The sequence below is a fragment of the Manis javanica genome, chromosome 4 (assembly GCF_040802235.1).
Source record: "Manis javanica isolate MJ-LG chromosome 4, MJ_LKY, whole genome shotgun sequence".
Taxonomy (NCBI): Eukaryota; Metazoa; Chordata; class Mammalia; order Pholidota; family Manidae; genus Manis; species Manis javanica.
Genome location: NC_133159.1, coordinates 28,124,036 through 28,143,695, shown reverse-complemented (window position 1 = coordinate 28,143,695; position 19,660 = coordinate 28,124,036). Strand labels below are relative to the sequence as shown.

The following is a 19,660-nucleotide window of genomic DNA, read 5'->3' as shown; positions in this document are numbered from 1 at the left end:
AGGAGGGGTGCCCTTCAGATTGCTGAGGGAACTGCCAGGCCTAAAGCTTTGGACCCTCAGCCCTGTGGCCTGGCTCTACCTTCCAGGCAAGACTCTGGATAAAGCACCACCCCAGTACCCCAGTGGCCTCCACATAAATGCCATTACCTGCCTGTCAAGGTCGGAGGTCTTGGAGGGAGGTCAGCGAAGGATCCTAGTACATTAGGGCCCTAGTCTAGCTCCAGACAGTGTCTCCACTCTGTTACTTTTTCCTTTCATTAATTTAGCTATTCATATACTCACTATCAGCAGCCATATGCAAATGCTCTCAAAGTCCCAGGCACTGAACTAGGCACTTGGGTGGGGTGGGGTGGGCAGAGCTGGCTCCAACATGAAGCTCACCAGCTGGGAGGCTTTCTCCATGCATGTGAGGATCAAGCCCCGTGTCCAATTCATCGCTATATCTCCGGTGCCTAAATAGTGGCACACGGTAGGTGCTCATTAATGCCTGAATGAATGAATGAATGAACATAAAACAAAGTAGAAAGTAATCAGTGAAGTTATCAATATCATCGTCATTGCAACAGTTAAGACCATGGACTCAGTGCCAGTTTGCCTGAGTTAGGATCAAGATTCTTCCACCTCCCTGGGCAAATTACTTCACCTCTCTGTGCCTGCTTCCCCAACTATACCATGGCCACATTTTATATTACTACCTCCTGGGAATGTTATGCTGAACATTAATAAATATGTTGACATCAGTAAAGCGCTTAGAAAAGTGCTTGGCACTTAGTACTATGTAAGGGTTAACCTGATTAATTAAATAACTCCTGCTTATGTTTTCTGTGTATTCAACATACCCCATCTCATCCAAAATTCAGAACCACTCTCCAAAGAAGGTGTGACTCTTCCAGTTTTGCAGAAAAGTAGAAACTGAGGCTCAGAAAGGTCACTCAGCAAGAAAGGGGCAGAGCAAAGAGTTTACCAGCTGGGGGCTGTCCAGCTGCAGAGCGCTCTGCTGAAACCCGTCCTGCTGAGAGGGGGCAGGAAGCACTGCCTGGCCTCCTCTGGCCAGCTCCAGCTCCATCTGGCCACGGTGGTCCACACATGGTGATGGACATTCATGGGGGGACCGGGGCCTCCACAGATCCCCACAGTGGCCACACTTCACAGGTTCCAATGCCCTTTCTCCACATCGCTGATTTTCCTCTTCACAGGGCAGGGTTTGCACTCCCTGTTGATTGATGGGCAAACCTGGGACCAGAGAGGTTGACTGACTTGCCTGGAGTCTCACAGCAGATCAGCTGTACATACCTTACTTCCAGTCTTTCCCTCAGTCCACTGCCTGCCCTCCCCATGCCTTTCTGAGGGTGAAGGAGAGCAGATCCTTCCAGGGGGTACACCCTCTGCAATGCAAACAGCTCTGTGGTGGTTGGGTGTGTGTGTGTGTGTGTGTGTGTGTGTGTGTGTGTGTGTGTGTTGGCTAGGGTCGGGCAGGGAGGGCATCTACCAGGGTTTCTCCCAGCAGCCCCCACATGCCAAGGCATCAGCAGTCCCCCCAGGGTCCTCTCCTCCAGCCCACATCCTGCATCCAGCTCCAGCTCCAGGATCCTCCTTCCAGCCCATTGGTTTAGGAGTCCACCTCGTGATTCTGCCTTCTGGTGCCCACTGGCCAGTTGCAGTTGTATTGGGGAGGGCAGTGGCATTTGACATTTATCTCCTTCCCTTTAGGAAACCCAAGTCACCAACTCTTCGCCTCTAAAAATTCTCCAAAGTTGCTTCTCCCACGCAGAAGACATTTTAATTACCCCAGCGGCTATTATCTGTTCCAGCCAGCTTTGAGCCATTCCCAGATAACCCTGTATTAATCAGCCCCAGCTGAGCCCCTGGTACATGTCATGTGTAGGTAAAAGCCTGGAGGTGCAAGAAGAATTATAATAAATTAATAGATAAGCAATCACAATTAATGCCACTTCCCGGCAATAACAGTTATATCATGGGAAAGATATTTTCATCTGTCATTCCTTAAGGCGATGTTTTCTGAGCTTCAGCTTCTACCCAGTCAGACCCATGGGGTGCTAATGAATTAGTCTATTATGTTATGCTGAATGTTTCTAAAAGGTCCCTCGTTGATACTGAATTGAGTGTGTCAACATTTGGCATCGAGAACAGCAACTTTTTGCCGAGTAGCAAGGCCCTGCACAGTTCCCTGGGTATAGCACTTGGGGTCTCAGCCCAGAGCAGTTTGGACAAAAAATTGGAGCTGGACTTAGAGGCCTCTTTACCAGCTTCCTGTTGTGGCTACCCTCGTGACATAGGGATGGGGGTATTCAGGGTCAGTAGCCCTACAGCACTTGGCAGTTAAGCCCAGGGTGACACCCCACTGTGACTCCCCAGGCTTGATTGGCTACAGCTACCGTGCAGACCAAAGGCTGCATCTGGCACCTTCTGTGGCTGATGTCACCAATACCCAAGCCCCCACCAAAGCCAGAGCGGCCACCTTTCCCACTGACTGGTTGGGCTCTGGTCCTAGAGGAGGGGGAACCGAGTCACAGAGGCCCTAGGCAGGCTTTGGCATCTTTCAGGCCTTATTATGTCAACACTGAACTGAAGAGTCTGAGACCCTGCAGAGGATGAGTGAGGAGGGCGTCCCTGGAGGCAGAGCCCAGCGTCTCTTCCATGAGGAGCAGCTCCGCCCTGGCCTCAAACTCACACTCACCACTCTGTGAAACAAAATCCCTCCCTCTCCCCACACCCGCCTCCTTCAAAGACAGTTGGGGAGCTCTTGTTCCTAAAGCAGTCCCTGAGGGTCTCTCCTCCACCCCCACAACATGCCAAACCACTCCTCACTTCCAGCCCCACTGGTAGCTGCCCCTGCAAGGAGGAGGTGAGACACTAGGCTCCCCATTCCAGGGTCCTCCTGTGTTGTTTAGGTGCCCCAGAGAGCTACTAAGCTGACCCTTCCTTCCACTTTGGGTGACAGCAGTATTTGGCTCAGGGGCTCATAGGGGAGACAGACACAGACAGTTGTTATCAGTGGGGCAAAAGCCAAGAAGTCCCAGGATAAGAGCAAAAGCACCCCTGGCCTACCCTGTCATGAATGTGTAGACAGAGGAGTTAGTCAGGGAAGGCTTCCTGGAAGAGGTGATGCTGGGGCTAAATCTCAGAGACTAGCCCACCCAAGAAGAGTGGAGAAGGCAGGCACTCCAGCAGGGGACAGAACATGCACACAGGCCCCAGCACAGGGGTGAGAAGCTGCATGATGGGCAGGGGCCAGCCAGGAGTGGGAAAGGGTGACAAATGTAGTTCGGTGTTCCTGGAGCAAAAAAATGGGAGTGGGTGGGAAGAAAAGAGGGACAGGAGGGGTGCAGAACTTCATAAATTTAGTAAGGAGTTTGTGCTTTATTCTTAGGCAGTAAGCAGCCACTGGCAGATGTTAAGCAGGAGAGCAACAGGGTTGGGTTTATTTATTTATGTCTTTACTCCTCTAAGTGCTGTATAGAAGGTGACTGAGGGGTATGAACTGCAGAGGGAGGGATCAGCAGCTGGACTGCCTGACTTGACTCCACAGCTCCCAGCTGTGGGACTCAGTTCCTGCCTTTAAAATGGGGTAAAAATAACACCCTCCTGGTAAGGTGGAATGTAAAGTAACTGAGTTCATCCACATAAAGTACTTACAACAGTGCCTGCTGTTCTGAGGCTTGTAGATGCTCAGGAAGCGTCAGCTCATAGGGATTGTTGGATGCTGCCAGGAGGGCTAAGGCAGGAGGGACCCGGTTCACATATGCTGCTCCTCCAATAACGAGTCATGTCCCCAGGGGCTGTATCCAGTAGCTGTCAAGGCTGCTGCCAGAGAAGGCAAAATATAAATGTTTGTCAAACACTTACACAATGATTACCATGCACCAGACATGCTCTAAGTACATCTATTAGCCCATTTTTCACTCATCACAACCCTATATGGGAGGTACTATATCATCATTCCCATTTTGCAGATGAGACATGTGAGGTAGGGAGAGTAGATGAAACTTGAACCCAGATGGCTTGGCCTCATAGTCCGTGCTCCTAACCATTCACTACCTGGGGCTGCTGCAGTGAGCAGGAACCTCCTTCCTGTGTGTCTTCTCCCCCTCCTTGCTGTTTCTCTCTGATTCCACATGTGCTCCTGTCTAAGCCTAGACTCCTCTCTGTATATTTCCCAGTCAGGAGTAATAGCTTAGATTAGTGCTTCTCAAAACAGTGATTTTTCAAGCCCCTCCCACCCCTACCAGACTCTCTGTGTCCTATACATTCCAGAAAAGCCCCAGAAACCATTCTGATGCCTATCCTGTGACAGCCACTGGAGATATAAAGCAGAGGGCTTTTGAGTTAGGCACACAGTGGGGTACAGCCAGCCTCCAAAAGGGAAAAAAAACAATGGATTTGTAATACTTGCCAATTTCCATGGTGTAAATACTCCACCATGGCTAATATCAAGCTATCAGTGTGATGTCACTGAACACAGACTCAGGAAGAAGTGTCAACAATTAGCTCTCACAGCCAGGGGAGCCAGCACCAAAACACCATTGAAATGGACCCAGAGACAGTTCTGCTCTGCCTTTAGGAGCTTTATGACCTTGGCAAGTCCCCTCAGCCCCAGCTCTGTTTCCTCATCTGTAAGAGGAGGATGCTTACAGATGGAAATGCCTACTTCACAGAGAGGTGTGAGATCAGATGGTGTTCTCCACGTGCGCAGCTGAGCACTGTGCCCACCCTCCACTCCCATGAGAGGGGGGCTCTATAGACACCCTCCATCCAATTCACTGTAGACCCTGCTTCCTGCTCCCATCTGGCCCCTTCCCTGTTCCAAATCCTGACCTAGTATCAGGACCCTATTTGTTTGGGCTAGGACTAAACTTTCTTGCCAGGGCTCAAGTCTGCTCCAAGCCTCTCCCCTACTCCCTAAACCTTCGAAGGACACTAACAGAGTGCATTCCAGAAGGAATCCATTTTCAGGGTGCAGGAGGAACAGGAGGACTGTAGCATCCACTAGGAACATCTCAGAGTCAGAGGAAGCAGTGCATGGAAAAGAGCTGCTCGGTGGGCTGCACATGTTATCCCTCATCTTTCCCTGGATCTCAGTGTCTAAGCAAGGCTGCGACTGGGATTGCCTGGATGTTACTCCTGCCGGCTGTAGCCAGGGAGAGACAAGTACAGCCCAGGCATGTCCACAGCCACTCTCTCCCAGCACCGGATGGAGTGACTAAGTCTAAGGCCCCAGGAAAGAGGACAGGCTGGGAGCCAGCTTGGTGAGGGGAGATGTGGAGAAGAATGGGTGGTAGGTGAGGAGGAGCTCAGACAAAGAGCTGAAGACTCAGTTTCTCTGCCAGTGGGATAGTTCCAATCTAGGGGGTCAGCATATTTTTTCTGACATGACTCTTAAACAAACACAGAATGAACATGTGTCAAAGATGTATGCTGCTCATTAACAAGGGAGCCAGTCGGGTGGCACCACTGGCTCCTAGAGCTTTTGAGAGATTGAGTATTTTGGGGAGGGACTAAGATTCCAGGTTCAATACAAAATGAATTATTGTCCTACAGGGCAATAAAACTACAGCCTTGGGGATTATTTTTTTTTTTTATGGGTTAAGTCCGCAAGTTAATCCAGAGTCCAGGCCTTTAACCAGTAGAAGAGAATGAAGGCAAATCCAGGCTCACCATCCCAGAGAGTTACAAAATCCAGGGCAGGCCTGCTAAGTGACGTTTTGGTGGGACATTTAAAGGACACGCTGCTCTCCTTCTGCTTTCTTTCCAAGTTCGAGTAGTTTTTCTTAACAGGACAGAGCCGCACTCTGCTCCTCAAGCTCCAGCCCACCACCTCCCCCACTTCTCAGCTTAGCACCTGGCTTCTCCTTCTGCCTCCTCCCCGCCCCTCACCTGCCTCTCTTTGTCTCCTTCCCTTACCAACCCACCTTGCTCCAAAGATGGAGCTGCAGGGAGGGACTGAATCTGGGCTGCCATGCATTAGGCCTGTTTCCCTGGCCCATCTGTCACCACTCAGTTATTATAACATGATTAACTCTGTTCCCTATGCTGCACCTTTCATCCCCATGACTTACTTATTTTATAACTGCAAGTTTGTCCCTTTTTATCCCCTCCACCTATTTCACCTATCCCCCCACACCCCTCCCCTCTGGCCACCACCAGTTTGTTCTCTGTATCTATGTGTCTGTTTCTGTTTTACTTGGTTTGTTCATTTGTTTTGCTTTTTGGATCCCACATGTAAGTGAAATCATATATTTTTCTTCCTTCCTATGACTTATTTCACTTAGCATAATACCCTTTAGTTCCATTCATGTTGTCTAAAATGACAAGATTTTGTTTTTCTTTATGGCTGAGTAGTATTCCATTGTGTGTGTGTGTGTGTGTGTGTGTGTGTGTGTGTGTGTGTGTGTGTATGTATACCACACCTTCTTTATCCATTTATCTGTTGATGGACACTTAAGTTGCTTCCATATCTTGGCTATTGCCAATAATTCTGCAGTGAACATAAGGGTCCAGGTATGTTTTTGAATTAGTGTTTTCTTTGAATAAATACCCAGAAGTAAAATTGCCAGATCATATGGTAGTTCTATTTTTAATTTTGGGGGGAATCTCCATACTGCCTTCCACAGTGGCTGCACCAATGTACATTCCCACCAACAGAGTAGGCGGGCTCCCTTTTCTCCACATCCTCACCAACATTTGTTACTTCTTGTTTTTTTGAAAACAGCCATTCTAACTGGTGTGAGGTGATATCTCATGGTAGTTTTGACTTGCATTTCCCGGATGATTAGTGATGTGGAGCATCTTTTCATGTGTCTGTTGGCCACCTATATGTCTTCTTTGGAAAAAGGTCTAGTCAGTTACTCTTCCCATTTAAAAATTTTTGTTCTTTTTGTTATTAGACTATATGAGTCATTTATATATTTTGTAGATTAACCCCTTATTGGAATTAGCTTTTGCAAGTATCTTCTCCTATTCGGTAAGTTGCGTTTTCCTTTTGCTAATGGTTTTCTTCATGGTGCAAAAGCTAGAAGACTATTTAAAATATCCTCTTCTGGAGGATAAAATAGTCCCTTCAGCCTTCCTCTGGGTAACTTGGATGTGCCCAGACCTAGAGCCCTTTTTCTTCTCAAAGTGGGTCTCCACCATCAGAGGAAATGGCCGTGATGACCAGCACCAAGCTCCTTTGATGTTCCAGGCTGGGCATTTTATGTGACCTGCTGAACCAGGCTTATTAAGGAGGCACAGTCCCCATCTTGTAGATGAAGAAGCCGGCTGAGTGATTTGCCCAAGGTCCCGGAGTCAGTTTGTGGGGTCAGCCACTGGGCAGAAGGGTGTTCCAAGGCCAGTGCTCATGCAGGTGCTCCCTCCCCGCTGGGCCTCACCTTCTGCACAGCTCTGCAGGGAGCCCCTGCCCTGGGCTCTGAGGCTGCCATGGAAGGGGCGTGGGAAAGCGGGGCGGAGCTTGCAGCAGGCCACACCCTTACGTGCTCAACCATCTCTGTCAGGATCTTTATGCGTTAGACCTGGAGCCCTACCGCTACTCAGGGGTGAACCTGACGGGGTTCCGGATCCTCAATGTGGACAACCCCCATGTCTCGACCATCGTGGAGAAGTGGTCCATGGAGCGGCTGCAGGCTGCTCCCCGGGCAGAGTCTGGCCTGCTGGATGGAGTGATGATGGTACAGTGGCTGAGATCCAGGGCATCTACTCCGCCCTCATTCTCGGCCCTCTCTCTTTCTGTCCTCCCTAATTCTTTCTTCCCCAGCATCACTTTCCTCCTTAAAACATTCCATGTGTCAGCCAGACCTTAGGCTAGGGGCTGGGGACACAATGGATCAGACACAGTCCCACCCCAAGGGTGAGAGTACAGGCAGGTAAAGAGATGGTTACAGAGAGCGGGGATAAGGGCCAGTGGGTCCTGGGCACAGAGGACTTTCAGCTATGACCAGCAGAAGCCCAGGGAGCCAGGAGAGGAGAAAGTTAGGCAGAGCCTAGGCAATGACAGGTGAGATGGGATCGGGCTGGGGGAGGGACTGGCAGGAGCCGTTCTGAGCGGCAGAAGGAGGGTATTGGCCATCTTCAGAGCAGCAGAGACAACCCAAGGCCAGCTTCTCACTGTGAACAGGGTCTAGGTCACCTCAGGGCCTCTCCCTCACTAGGACCCCATGTGCCTGTGGCAGGGCTGGGCCATGGGGACAGGGCAGGTTGGGCAAAGACTCCTGTGGCTCCAGAGCCACTCTCAGGCAGGCCCTGGGCCCTCTCCTCCAGACTGACGCAGCCTTACTGTATGACGCTGTCCACATCGTGTCTGTGTGCTACCAGCGGGCACCCCAGATGACCGTGAACTCCTTGCAGTGCCACCGGCATAAGGCTTGGCGCTTTGGTGGCCGCTTCATGAACTTCATCAAGGAGGTGAGTACCCTACCCACCCACTGTCTGGCCAAAACCACCCAGGGCATCCCTGTGGGCTGGTGCTGCTGTAGAGCAGTCAAAGGTCCAAGTATAGGAGTCAGACAGAATGAGTTTCCACTCCACATGAACTTGGGCAAGTTGCCTCACACCTCTGAGCCTCAGTTTCCTTGGGTGAATACAGGACCAATTCACAGGCTGACTGAGAGGCTAATGCCTGGGTGGTCAGCTATGTCAGCAGGACACAGCACAAGCTTTAAAGTGCAACAGATGAGGAGCTCTGCCTTTGGCTGTGTGACCTCAGGTAAGCTAGAGAGCCTTGCTGAGCCTTGGGTGCATTATTTGCAAAATGGGGCACAAAGCCTTGGCCCCCTCATGGGGTTGCAGTGAAGATAAAATGAGACACGGAGCAGAAAGTGCTCAGTGCAGAGCCCTCCTCCGGGATCGCAGGAGGCTTGGTAAATAATAAGTAGCCCTACAAACTCCTCTTCGCATCATGAGCTCCTCAGCCGGCATCCCAGCCAGGGTCCCCGCTGGGACCCAGCTCTCCATGGCAACTGTGAAGAAGGCCCATCCATGGAGCTCAATCAGAGAAACCAGAGCGCAGAAACCTGTCCTGCAGCTGAGAAGACAACAGTGGAAACTTTTCATTTCTAAGGACTGTTTATCACCATTTTCTTTGTAAGCCATGGGTGGTGGTGTTTATTGTCCCACTTTACAGATGAGGAAGCTAAGGCCAGGGTTTGCATCCTGGCTCCATCACAACCAGCTGGGTGACTTTGGCTGAGGAGATTCACTCTTTGATCCTTAGTTTCCTCTACTGTGAAATGGGCACAGTTAGAGTACTTGTCTGTAAGTGTTGGTAAGAAGACCGTGTGAAAAGCACCCAGGCCAGGGCCAGGGCAGAGTCAGATCCCAGGATCTGGGAGCTGAAGAAGGCTCAAGGGAGGTATCTGGGCAGGGTTATCCTGGCCCAAGGTTATCCAGGGTGTCCAGGGTAACAGATGGAGTCTAGGAGGGCTCCAAATGGGCGGTCTCTTTGTAGCACACACAATAGACCAGAAATGAAGCAGGCTGCCTTGGGAGTTCATTTGTTTATTCTACAGCTATTTGCTGTGGGCCTGCTGGGTGCCAGGCACCAGCTGTGCACCAGGGACCTAAGGGGGCAGAACAGCTACGCTCCCACACTCACAGAGCTCACAGCCCAGGGAGGGGCAGACATTCGTCAAGTCATCACATTAATGAATAAAATCCCACATGCAAAGGAAGGCAGCTCTGTGGCAAATAACCAAGAAACCCACCTCTTTCAGTTGTTTCCCAAAGATCCTGAGTTCACCACCACGGCTTGGGATGAGGCCAATGACAGCTGCATTTTAGAGTGACAGTAAAAGGAATATGGATAAGCCACTGGCTGTAGAGTTTGATGCACATGCCTTTAGAACTTGTCTCTGCCTCTTCCCAGCGCTGTGGCTTTAGACACATTCCTGGACATCCCCCAGGGTCAGTTTCCTCACTTGGCAAGCACCATCACATAGTCACTGTGAAGGAGCAACTGAGTCCTTGGTGCCAGATCCCTCACCCCAGAAGGGTCCCAATATCAGAGGTGTCTCTGTAAGAGGACCGTGATGGTCCCCTCTTACCCAGCCCCTCACACTGCAGTGAGGTCTGATGGTCTAGTGCCCTGAGTAAGGCCTGGCTGGCTTGAACAACCATCAGCTTGTTCTCAGGGAACTCTGGGCCTCACCCTTAGCCCCCTGTGCCTCCTTCCTTGTCAGGCCTCCAGCTGAGTAGCCAGAGGCTGGCACAAGGGTCTCGGTGGCCAGACCACAACCCTGGGACCCTTGTGAGCTAGACAAAAGTGGCTTTGAAGCTTAACTTTTTTTAGTTGTGTGACCTTGGACAAGCTACAGAACCTCTCCATGCCTCAGGTCTTCCTCTGTACAATGGAGACATTACTAGGATTGAGTTACGGTCTATGTGACGCACTTAGCATAGCACCTAGCACACAGCAAGTGCTGAACAGATTGGCTGCTATTACTATTATTTCTATCATCACCACTGTCATCACTGTGACCTCTTATTCTGTGGTGGGTTTCCTGCTACAGAGGATCTCCAGGCCACACAGCTCCAGGGCCCTCCCCACCCCACTCACTCTTCACCCCTCAGAATGCTTGAGGCTCAGTCATGAAGCCCTAAGGGGAACAGACTCATCATTGCCCACGCCATGGAAAGAAAGCGGGGACCCTCCTCCCTCACCGGCTGACCAGCCCATGTAGGTCGTGCTTGCACCTCCTTGTTCCTGGTCTGCGGCCCAGTGAATGGCCCTCACCACTCACACTGCTTCACAGAGTCTTTTCAGAAACATCAGAAACATACCTCCACTTTAGGGCTGTGGACCCTGAGACCCAGGGTAGCCACGTGGCCCGCACATGGTCCCAGAGCTGACAGGACCCAAGTGCCCTGCCTGAGCCCAGCCCACAGTCTTCCCTCAGACACTTTCCAAGTTGCCTGTCTCCCCATCTGACTGCGTGACAGTAAATCATTTTAAAGACTTGGCATTTCCGAGAAGAGCTGGAAAATACCAGGCCGGAGTTCAGAGCGTGTGAAGCATCTTTCATTTAGCGAGTCCTGAGCAGGCTGCTGGAACGGGCGGGGGGGCAGGAAATGTCACCAGGAGGAGCTGCCAGCAGCTCCCTGCCCTGGCCCTGGCCCTGCCCACCCGCCCACAGATGGTCATGCACCTGCTGGCATTTAATTCCTCAGTAGCTGACAGGGAGGAAGCCTCCCTCCCAGCGCAGGTTTGAAGGCACCTGCTGTGATCTCCCCTGGGGGCTGGGAGAGAGCTGAGGGTGTGGGCCTGCCTAGGCAGGGAAGGGCGAGGGACTGCGGAGCCAGTCTCAGGGAAGAGGAGGCTCCCTCTGAAGTCAAATCAGTGGTCTTCACCTTCTCTGATGCATCATGGAACCTCCAGCTCCAGCTCCCTGGGCTCCATAAGTCTCCCTGCTGACTTGGACATGATGACCCCAAGCTTTTGAGCTCTGCACCTATAGAAAGAGAACCTGCCCTGCACCACTGTTACTCGGGTCTGCATGGCTCAGGGCCTCTGTGAGCCTCAGTGTCTGTGACTCTAAAATGGGGCCAGTGATGACACCCACTTGGCAGGATGGTGATGAGAAGTGAGTGACCTTGTGCAAGGAAAGAGATTCCCACTCTGTAATAGGGTTTCTACTGAGGCCTTGGGCTATCACCCAAGTGGCCACCTCTCCCTCCAGTCCTGATCCAGGGTTGCTCCTTGGAAAGAAGCACCAAAGGAGAAATAATAGTATTTGCCACTTGGTCGGGATTGTATGCGCCAGGCACTGTGCTAAGCACTTTATGCACCTTTTTTAACACCTGTGAAACAGTGTGAAACAGGTAATGTTCCCCTTGTGGAAGCTCAGAGAGATTCAATCGTTGTGCACAGTCCACACTTTATCCACTTTTGCTTATGGCCTCCTGGACCCCTCCAAGGCTCTGGCCCCTGCCTGAGCTTGCATTCCCATCTGTATGCTTACCTGGAAAACTTTATGGTGCCAGAGCTGCCCAAGTGCTTGGAGACTCCCACAGGTTTTAGTTTGGGATCTATAGACAGTCCTCCAGGGATCTGTGATCCCATGAACCTGTGTGTCAGATTGTGAGTGTAAGCACGGGTGCTGGTGGACATGCAGCCAGGGGAAGCTCTGGAGTCTTTTTCTGAATCTGCAGGGGATGATCACAACCCAGGCTGGCTAAGAACCCACTGTGCCAAAGTGAGGACTCAGATATCCAGAGCTTCCGCTGACCCACGGGCTCCGGCATCCTCCCTCCCCAATCCCCATTGGCCCAGTGGGGCTTCTGGAGCTCCCAGATTTTCTCCCTTCCTCTAGCCCCCAGCCTGCCTTGGTTCCCCAGGACTCCAGGATGGGTGGGTTTGTTCTTCTCCCACACACAGAAAGCCCTAGCATGCCCGCATTTACCCATGTGCAGGCTACTTCCTAACACCTCAGACAAGGCAGAGAAGGGAAACCCTCCAGTCTGAGGGGTGGGGCCCTGGAACCCCAGCCCCTGCTTGCCTCTGCCTCTTCTTCACTCTGTAAGCTTGGGTGATGCATGACCCCCTCTGAGCCTGCTTCCTCTTCTGTAATGTGGGAATCATGACCCCACCTGGCGCACTGGCCAGGGCTGCTGTGGAGGCTGCATGACACGAGCAGTGAGAAGTACCTTGTAGGTACGCTCTGGGCCCACAGGAAAGATATTATCTAGAATGCAGTCAGCAAACTTTTTCTGTTAACAGCCAGATAGTAAACACTGTAGGCTTTGCAGGCCAGTCTCTGTTGCAACTGTTGGAGCTGTTGTTGCCGCATCAAAGCAGCCAGACACAGTGGGTAAACGCATGGGCATGGCTGTGTTCTAATAAACTATTTGCAAAAGCAGGCAGCCAGACGATCAGGGCAGCCAGCCGTAGTTGCCAACCCCTGATCTGTAAGATGAGACTCTTCTCGGTTTGGGTCCTGTACCTTCTCTGAACCTCTGCCGGCATCTCTGTGCTAAAGATGTTGATGACAATTTTAAAAATCACAAAACCTACCATTTATTCAGGGCTCAGGTTCTGCATGCACTGTTACATACTTTATGGGCTTTATCTCATTCCATCCTCATGGCATTTTGGTAAGATGGGTACTATTATTAGTTCCATTTTATAGATGAGGAAACTAACTCTAAGAAGTAAGATGAAATTCCCAAGGTCACACAGCTACCTGTGGTTGAATCAGGCATTCTGACCCAGAGTTCTTAACCATGACATGTGCCTACCTGGGACTGCAGGTGTTGACAGCGACCTTCTCTGTGTCCCTGGCCCTTGGGGAGCCACTCCCAGAGTCTGGTCTTACAACCAAAGCCAGCTTGCCTCTTGGCTTTTCTGCCTCTCAGCAGGTCTCACCTGCCCCAATCTGCCTGCCTGTCTCCTTGCCCCTGTCTGGGGACCTGACAGGGGCTCCGCCTTCTCATGGCTTCAAGGCAGGGGCTCATTTGAGTGTGTCCAAGATCGATGTTGTACACGAGAAAGTGCAAATGTAAAGCTGGCTAAAGAGCATAATAGAATTTATGGAAATCGCTGGCTTGCACCACAGCCCGAGCAATGATGGAGGTGATTATTAATTAATCATGGTCTTGGGGGAACAGTATCAGTGCAAGGAGTAATTAAAATGAAGCATTGTACAGTTGTACCAAATGATGATTTATGAGCCCGAGGAATTGCTGCTCTGCCCTCTCCCCTCTGGCAGGCTCAATGGGAAGGATTAACTGGACGGATTGTTTTCAACAAAACCAGTGGCTTACGGACGGATTTCGACCTGGACATCATCAGCCTGAAGGAGGATGGCCTGGAGAAGGTGCGTGGGCTCGAGAGTGGGATGAGCAAGACCTGGTCCAGCAGACCCTCGGGGCTTGACATGACCCGGTGTGGCCTATCCCTTAGTCCTGCAGAAAACACGAAGGCCTGGCCAGCCTCGAGGGGCCCAGAACCCAGTGGCCTGACCACAGCAGACACCCAAACCATCATCCTAGGGACAAGGACCCTCAGAGATACTTAACCCAGGAAAAGCACTAACGGGCTCATGGGCAGACAGACTATCTCTAAGTCCCTACAGGGTGGTCATGGGGCAGAGGAGCAGACACGTCCTTGGGTAGCAGAAACATCCCAATGATCAGGGAGCCTGCTTAGGGAGTAGTGAGCTCACTGTCACTGGAGGCATTTAAGCAAAGATTAAGCAAGGTCATTGCTTGTCTGAGGGACTGGAGGTGGTTCTTTGGAGAGCAGTCAAAGCCCATGGATTCTGAACTCCCCATTCTAGGCTTCAAAGGCCTTTTCGATTCTAGGAGTTTGGATCAGGAAAGCAGGGCTGCCTAGGACTGGGGCCTCCCACCTAGCGCCATGGAACGGTTTGTAATGAGGCCAGTTCTGATACCTGGGAACCTTCCATATATTCTGTCAAAGTCAGGCTGCTGGGCTGAGAGAGGGATTTAACATTAGCCCCCAGTTCTCAGCATCGCTGGGACCTCGGGTCTAGGGACCCAGCCACATCTTGTCTCACAGCAGGCTGGTCCCTAGAAGCTACCAGGACACCTCTCCAACCCTGGCAGTGGGGTGTGTAAAATGCCGGAAGCAGAGGCCAGGAAGCAGAGGGGCCAGTTCTGATGCCTCTGGGCTTTCAGGAGTCCTTGATTACTCTCCTCTCCCACCACCCATCCTGGGTCGGCCTCTTCCTTGGGTTATTTTAGCACCCCTACCTGGCTTCCCTGCCTCCACTCTGAGCCCTCCCACCATCCAAGTGCACACACCCAGATGAAGCCTCCCAAAGCATGACTCTGCCCAGCTCTGAAACTGCCCATGTCCTCCCAGCGCCAAGTCATTAAGCTTCAGCCCCTTGCCTGGGCCTTTGCAGCTCTCCAAGAAATGCCCAGCTCTCCTCTCCAGGTCTAGTCTCCACTGCTCACCATAATGCTCCCCAGGGACCAGTCACACCTGCCACCCCCCACAACACACACACACACACACACACACACACCCTGCCCCTCCAGGCCTTTGCCCAGGCAATTGTGGCCTTTATCTCCTTGGTTTATTTCCTCAGGCACCAACCTGGGTCTGCCTGGGTTGCACCTTGTGGCCAAGGTTACTCCATTCACTCCTGAGTTTCCCACAGACTCATGGGGGCCACTGTGCTGTGGAGGGGTGGCCAGGAAACCTGACCACTCCCCTACAGCTCTTTCATGCCCATATAACTTTAGTCCCTTAAGGGCAGGAGCTGTGGCTTCTGCTCCTAAGATCATTGAGGCCAGTTGGTCCAACTCTATATGAGTTCTCAGCAAGCCATCTTCCAGCTTCTATTCAAATTCCTAAAGTGCTAGGGAGCACCTTTCCTGCTCTGGCGGTAGTAAGGCAATAGCTTTCACTCAAGTAGTTATCTTGTTTTTGCCCTCTCACCTATCCATCTCTGGAGACAACCTCAGATTCTAGGGATGGCAATTAGATTGCACATACCCCACCACTTCCCACTCCTGAACCCATGGCAGACATCAATAATCGATCATGAGAGCACTCTTTTCATCTGAGCCTACCTGCAGTATCCTAGTCCCAAGAGCCCTCCCTGCAACTTGTAGAAAGTGACCAATATGTAAGAAAAACTCTCTACTAGACCTGGACAAAGGTTGACCTGAAGAAGTGACCACCAGAGGCTCCTGGTCACCGCCACCCAGACTGTGGGTACAGAGCCTCTGCAGGCTAGGCCTCCTCAATCCTAACTGTTCTCCTATGCACATGGCACCTAGTGTCTAGCAGGACATGCAGTTGGAGCTCAATAGATGAGCTTGCTGAGGTGCGGTTTCCTGCTGTTCATTTGGCCACTGGAAAGATGTTGAGCACATCCTTCACGCAGGTGTGCTGCTAGGAACCTTCATGCTGAGCTCAACCCACTTGGGAGAATAGCCTTTTTGACGCTATCTGTTTGTTTCTTCTCCTCTTGGTTCTGGGAGGTCTGCACAGACAGAGATCCTGCCCAGAGAGGGTGCTGAGCACAGACACTCTGCCTCTCCTATCATCACTTCTGTTTGCTAAGCTGGGTCACAGCTGATGCAGCCAGCTTGAGCCGGTGGCTTTGGGAGGATTACGGCAGAATTACCCAGGCATAATTACAGGTCTCTCTGCTATCTGCTTTGCACAGCTCCTTAATGGGATGTTTGCATTCAGCCTGTCTGTTTAATTGATTAAGTTTCCTGAGTATCCCAAGCTGGGCCAAGGACAGAGTGGGCATGCTGAGACCTTCTTTGAGAGACAGGAGCTGAGATGGAGGCAGAGCTGGGCAGAATTGGGTCCAAAAGGATCTTCAAGAGGTCCAGGGCTTTAGAACAATGTGTAAAATTGATCTTGACTTGCCTTCTTCCAGCCTTCAACAAGAACTCTGTAGGGAAAGAGATTATGCCACCCTGGCCAGGGCATCTGCCCACTTTAGAAGTAAAACGACAAAGAAAACTGACACCAAATGCAGTGGCATCTGAGGCCTGCCGTGAGGGTTACCCATTCTCTGTTCTGCCACCCCCAAAACAGCCACAAAGACCAGCGTCCTGCCCAGCCTGCCTGCCTGCTTGGGGCACAGCTCACCATCCATTTACTCACTGCATGATTATTTTGTGAACATCTCTCTTGCTCCGGCCCTGTCCTCGGCTTTGGAAGGCACCCAGGTCCAGGAGCTGGCACTGGAGCTGAGACCCAGTGAGTGAGCAGCTGGGTGCCCAGGGTCTTCCCCATGAGATGGGAGGCCCACCAGGTTCAGAGCGACTGTCCCAGGGTAGGACCTGGCCCTGCCCTAGGACCCCTCATTTCCTCCTGGCATCTGCTCCAGCCCAGGCTGGTTTCCACTGAGCATCCCGGGCTGCCTTTATATTCACCTTCTCCCTCTGCATTTTTCCCTCCAGCTGTGATGGGCTTACCAGCAAGGGGGCAGAGGCAGAGCTCAGGACACTCACGCCTCGGGGGCCTTCTCCAGGGAGGCAGGAGACAACAGGGTTCTCAGAAATGTTAACTCAACACGTTAGCAATGATGATGCTCATGAATAATGGGGCCAAGACAATGGCTTGTTGGTGTGGAGAAAGGATGGAGAGACTGCGAACTCAGCCCAGGTTCTCTGTCTGTCCACTCAGGTTGGGGTTTGGAGTCCTGCCGAGGGGCTCAACATCACAGAGGTCACAAAAGGCCGAGGCCCGAACGTCACCGACTCTCTGACAAACAGGTCACTCATCGTCACCACCGTGCTGGTAAGAGCCTACAGCCCTGCAGGAAGGAGGGAATGTCTGAACTGGGGGTGGGTTGGCCTTCAAGGCTGGAGAGACCCCTCCACCCAGCATTGACAGGGCACCTCTTATAAGGCTGCCAGGGGGTGGGAGGAAGAGCTGCAGGAAGGTGGAAACATTGGGGGTCCCTCAGAACATAGCAACTCTGCTTATGGCCATAGACCAAAGACCCCAGGGAGGACTGTGAGCAGTTCTTTCCAAAAGCCAAGCAGGCAGGTCCTCATGCCTGCCCGGGACCTGCTTGGCCAGCCTGTCCGCAGAGGCCTGCATGTTCCCATCTCACCTGCACCTGCCCCCTCAGCCCCTGATGCCTGGGTGGGAGCCAGGACGGGGTGGAAGGAAGATTCCCTTGCCCTCTGCCCCAGGACTCAGCACCCATCTCTTCTGCCTCAGTTCCCAGGGAAAAGGCCCTTCCTGCTGGGCCACCCAGAAGTGGTGCTGTGGTGGCCACGCCCTGACGGCCCACAGGGCGCACACACATGCCACACTCCCCAGTGCCCCCTCCTGAGAACTCTGCACCACAGTCACTCTTCCTGCCCTCCTCTCTCTATTCTTCAGAACTGAACAGAGCCCCCTTCTTTTGACCATTTCAACCTAAGGACTAGCTCTCGGGGTCTCCCAGGCTCTCTGCACTGTAGAGCCCAGGGTGGACAGAAGGACATACGGGGCTCCTGGCCTCCTCCAACTCCCACTCCCTGTGGGCCAGCCCCTCCCGGAAGGCCTCCAGAGCATCCAGAGCCTTGGGACCCACCCTCTCAGAAACACAGCCCTGCCCCTGGGGGCTGCAGCTGGGCTCTGCTGAGGGGAGGCGGCTCTCACACGCTGGTGGATTCTGGTCCTCTGAGGGCAATATGGCCCTGTTCAGCTTCTCCTTATAATAAAGCAAATATGCTTGTAAGGATTGCGTGGTCAGGTCATTCTCTACAAAAAAGGGAACTCAACCCAGTTTAGGTACAGTAAGGAAGGAGCAGGGCTGGGCAGCCCACACTGGGCCCTTCCGGGACGCTTGGACAAGGCTTACCCCACCTGCCTCCCCCCAGAGGCAGCTCAGCCAGGCCCTCCTGTGTCCTCCCTCGAGCGACTCACCCGGTGTATGCCCGGTGGCTGGGTGGTGGACACCACAAGCAGGAAGGGATGGAACAGTTAAACCCTGTTCTCCCAGGAATCCTCAGGAGCAGCAGACACCAGGGACACCATTGGCTTCTAGCCTAAGGGTCTCATCCCCCGTCTCCAGTGTTAGGACTGCTGAGAGGCTGAGCATTAAAGGTGAAGGAGATAGAACAGTGGTGTGGGTGCGCCGCTGCTGGGACCCAAATGAGAGGGCCAGGGAGACACCTGCGCCCACTGTTTGGGAGCAGACCCCCACTGGCATCTCCCCCAAACCAGACATCCTGCCTGCCTTTACTGATCAACGTTTTTGTTAACTAAGAATATTAATGAATAAGAATCAGTCTACTAAAACTGCTAAGTGAAAAGATCTCATCAGAAATGGAGAAAAATTATACAAAAAAAAAAATCTCAAAGATAAAAGGAAACAAATAAAAACAGAAAGGATATTTGGATGAAGACTGATGAGCAGTTAAAGGAATACTGATGTGGATAAAAATAGAAAAGAGAAGAGGAGAGTTGAAAGAGAATGAAATTAAAAGATTGAAAGGAAAATAGTAAAGAGAAAAATATTAAAATAAGGGATGAGATTAAAAGGAAAACTATCAAGACGGACGAAAAATTAAAATAAATAATTAACAACTCCAGCTAGACAAGGTAAAAAGTGTAAAACCAAAATGTCAGGAAGCAAAAGGATAAAAGTATGACAAAGCTAAAATATAAAAAGGTTAGAAATAAAATAATAAAACGATGGTAAAAGATTAAAAGCAGAGCTGCATAAAATGTGAGATATAAATAAAACACTTTTCATAAGACAAGATTAAAAAAGGTAAAACTAGTATGCTGTAAGAGATTAAGAGGGGAGATGATTTAATGAGGTAAGATGATTCAGCCACAAAACAGTAAGAAGTGAGCTACAGATAATAAACGAAAGAATGCAATACACATACCCTGAAAGACCACAGGGTTAAATTTCATTAAAATGTCAGCAGCCTGATTTCAAGGGCATAAGACCCTTTTGCAAAGGCACAAGGGATTTTTCTGCACCAGCAGAGGCGGAATCCAGCACAGAATCCATCCCGTGCTCTTCTCAAAGCTTCTTGGTCAGTCCATTCAGCTTCTTGTAAAGGTCCTGACCTCCTGCACTCAGTCATTCACCAGAGATCCCACCCACAGCATCCAGCTGGCTCTCAGGCACCCCAGGGGACAGCAGAGGAGAGAAGCCCCTCTTGGCTGGTAGCCTAGGCACAGCTCCATCCATCCCACCACCCTTCA

The 19,660-nt window shown here is 51.5% G+C and overlaps 1 protein-coding gene across 3 annotated transcripts in view; it reads left to right on the top strand.

Annotated features, from left to right (window-relative positions):
* GRIK3 (glutamate ionotropic receptor kainate type subunit 3) overlaps positions 1–19,660 on the top strand; it is a 213,727-nt gene that overhangs the window by 147,570 nt on the left and 46,497 nt on the right. The window contains exons 6-10 of one of the 3 annotated variants that reach the window (XM_073233637.1): positions 7,512–7,685; positions 8,275–8,418; positions 13,716–13,823; positions 17,129–17,242; positions 17,878–18,170. In XM_073233637.1, coding sequence (XP_073089738.1) covers positions 7,512–7,685; positions 8,275–8,418; positions 13,716–13,823; positions 17,129–17,242; positions 17,878–17,883 — 546 coding nt within the window. In that variant the 3' untranslated portion in view covers positions 17,884–18,170. Of the gene's footprint in view, positions 1–7,511; positions 7,686–8,274; positions 8,419–13,715; positions 13,824–17,128; positions 17,243–17,836; positions 18,171–19,660 lie in introns of those variants that run through there. The other 2 variants (XM_017666380.3, XM_017666378.3) reach the window with 2 other exon arrangements.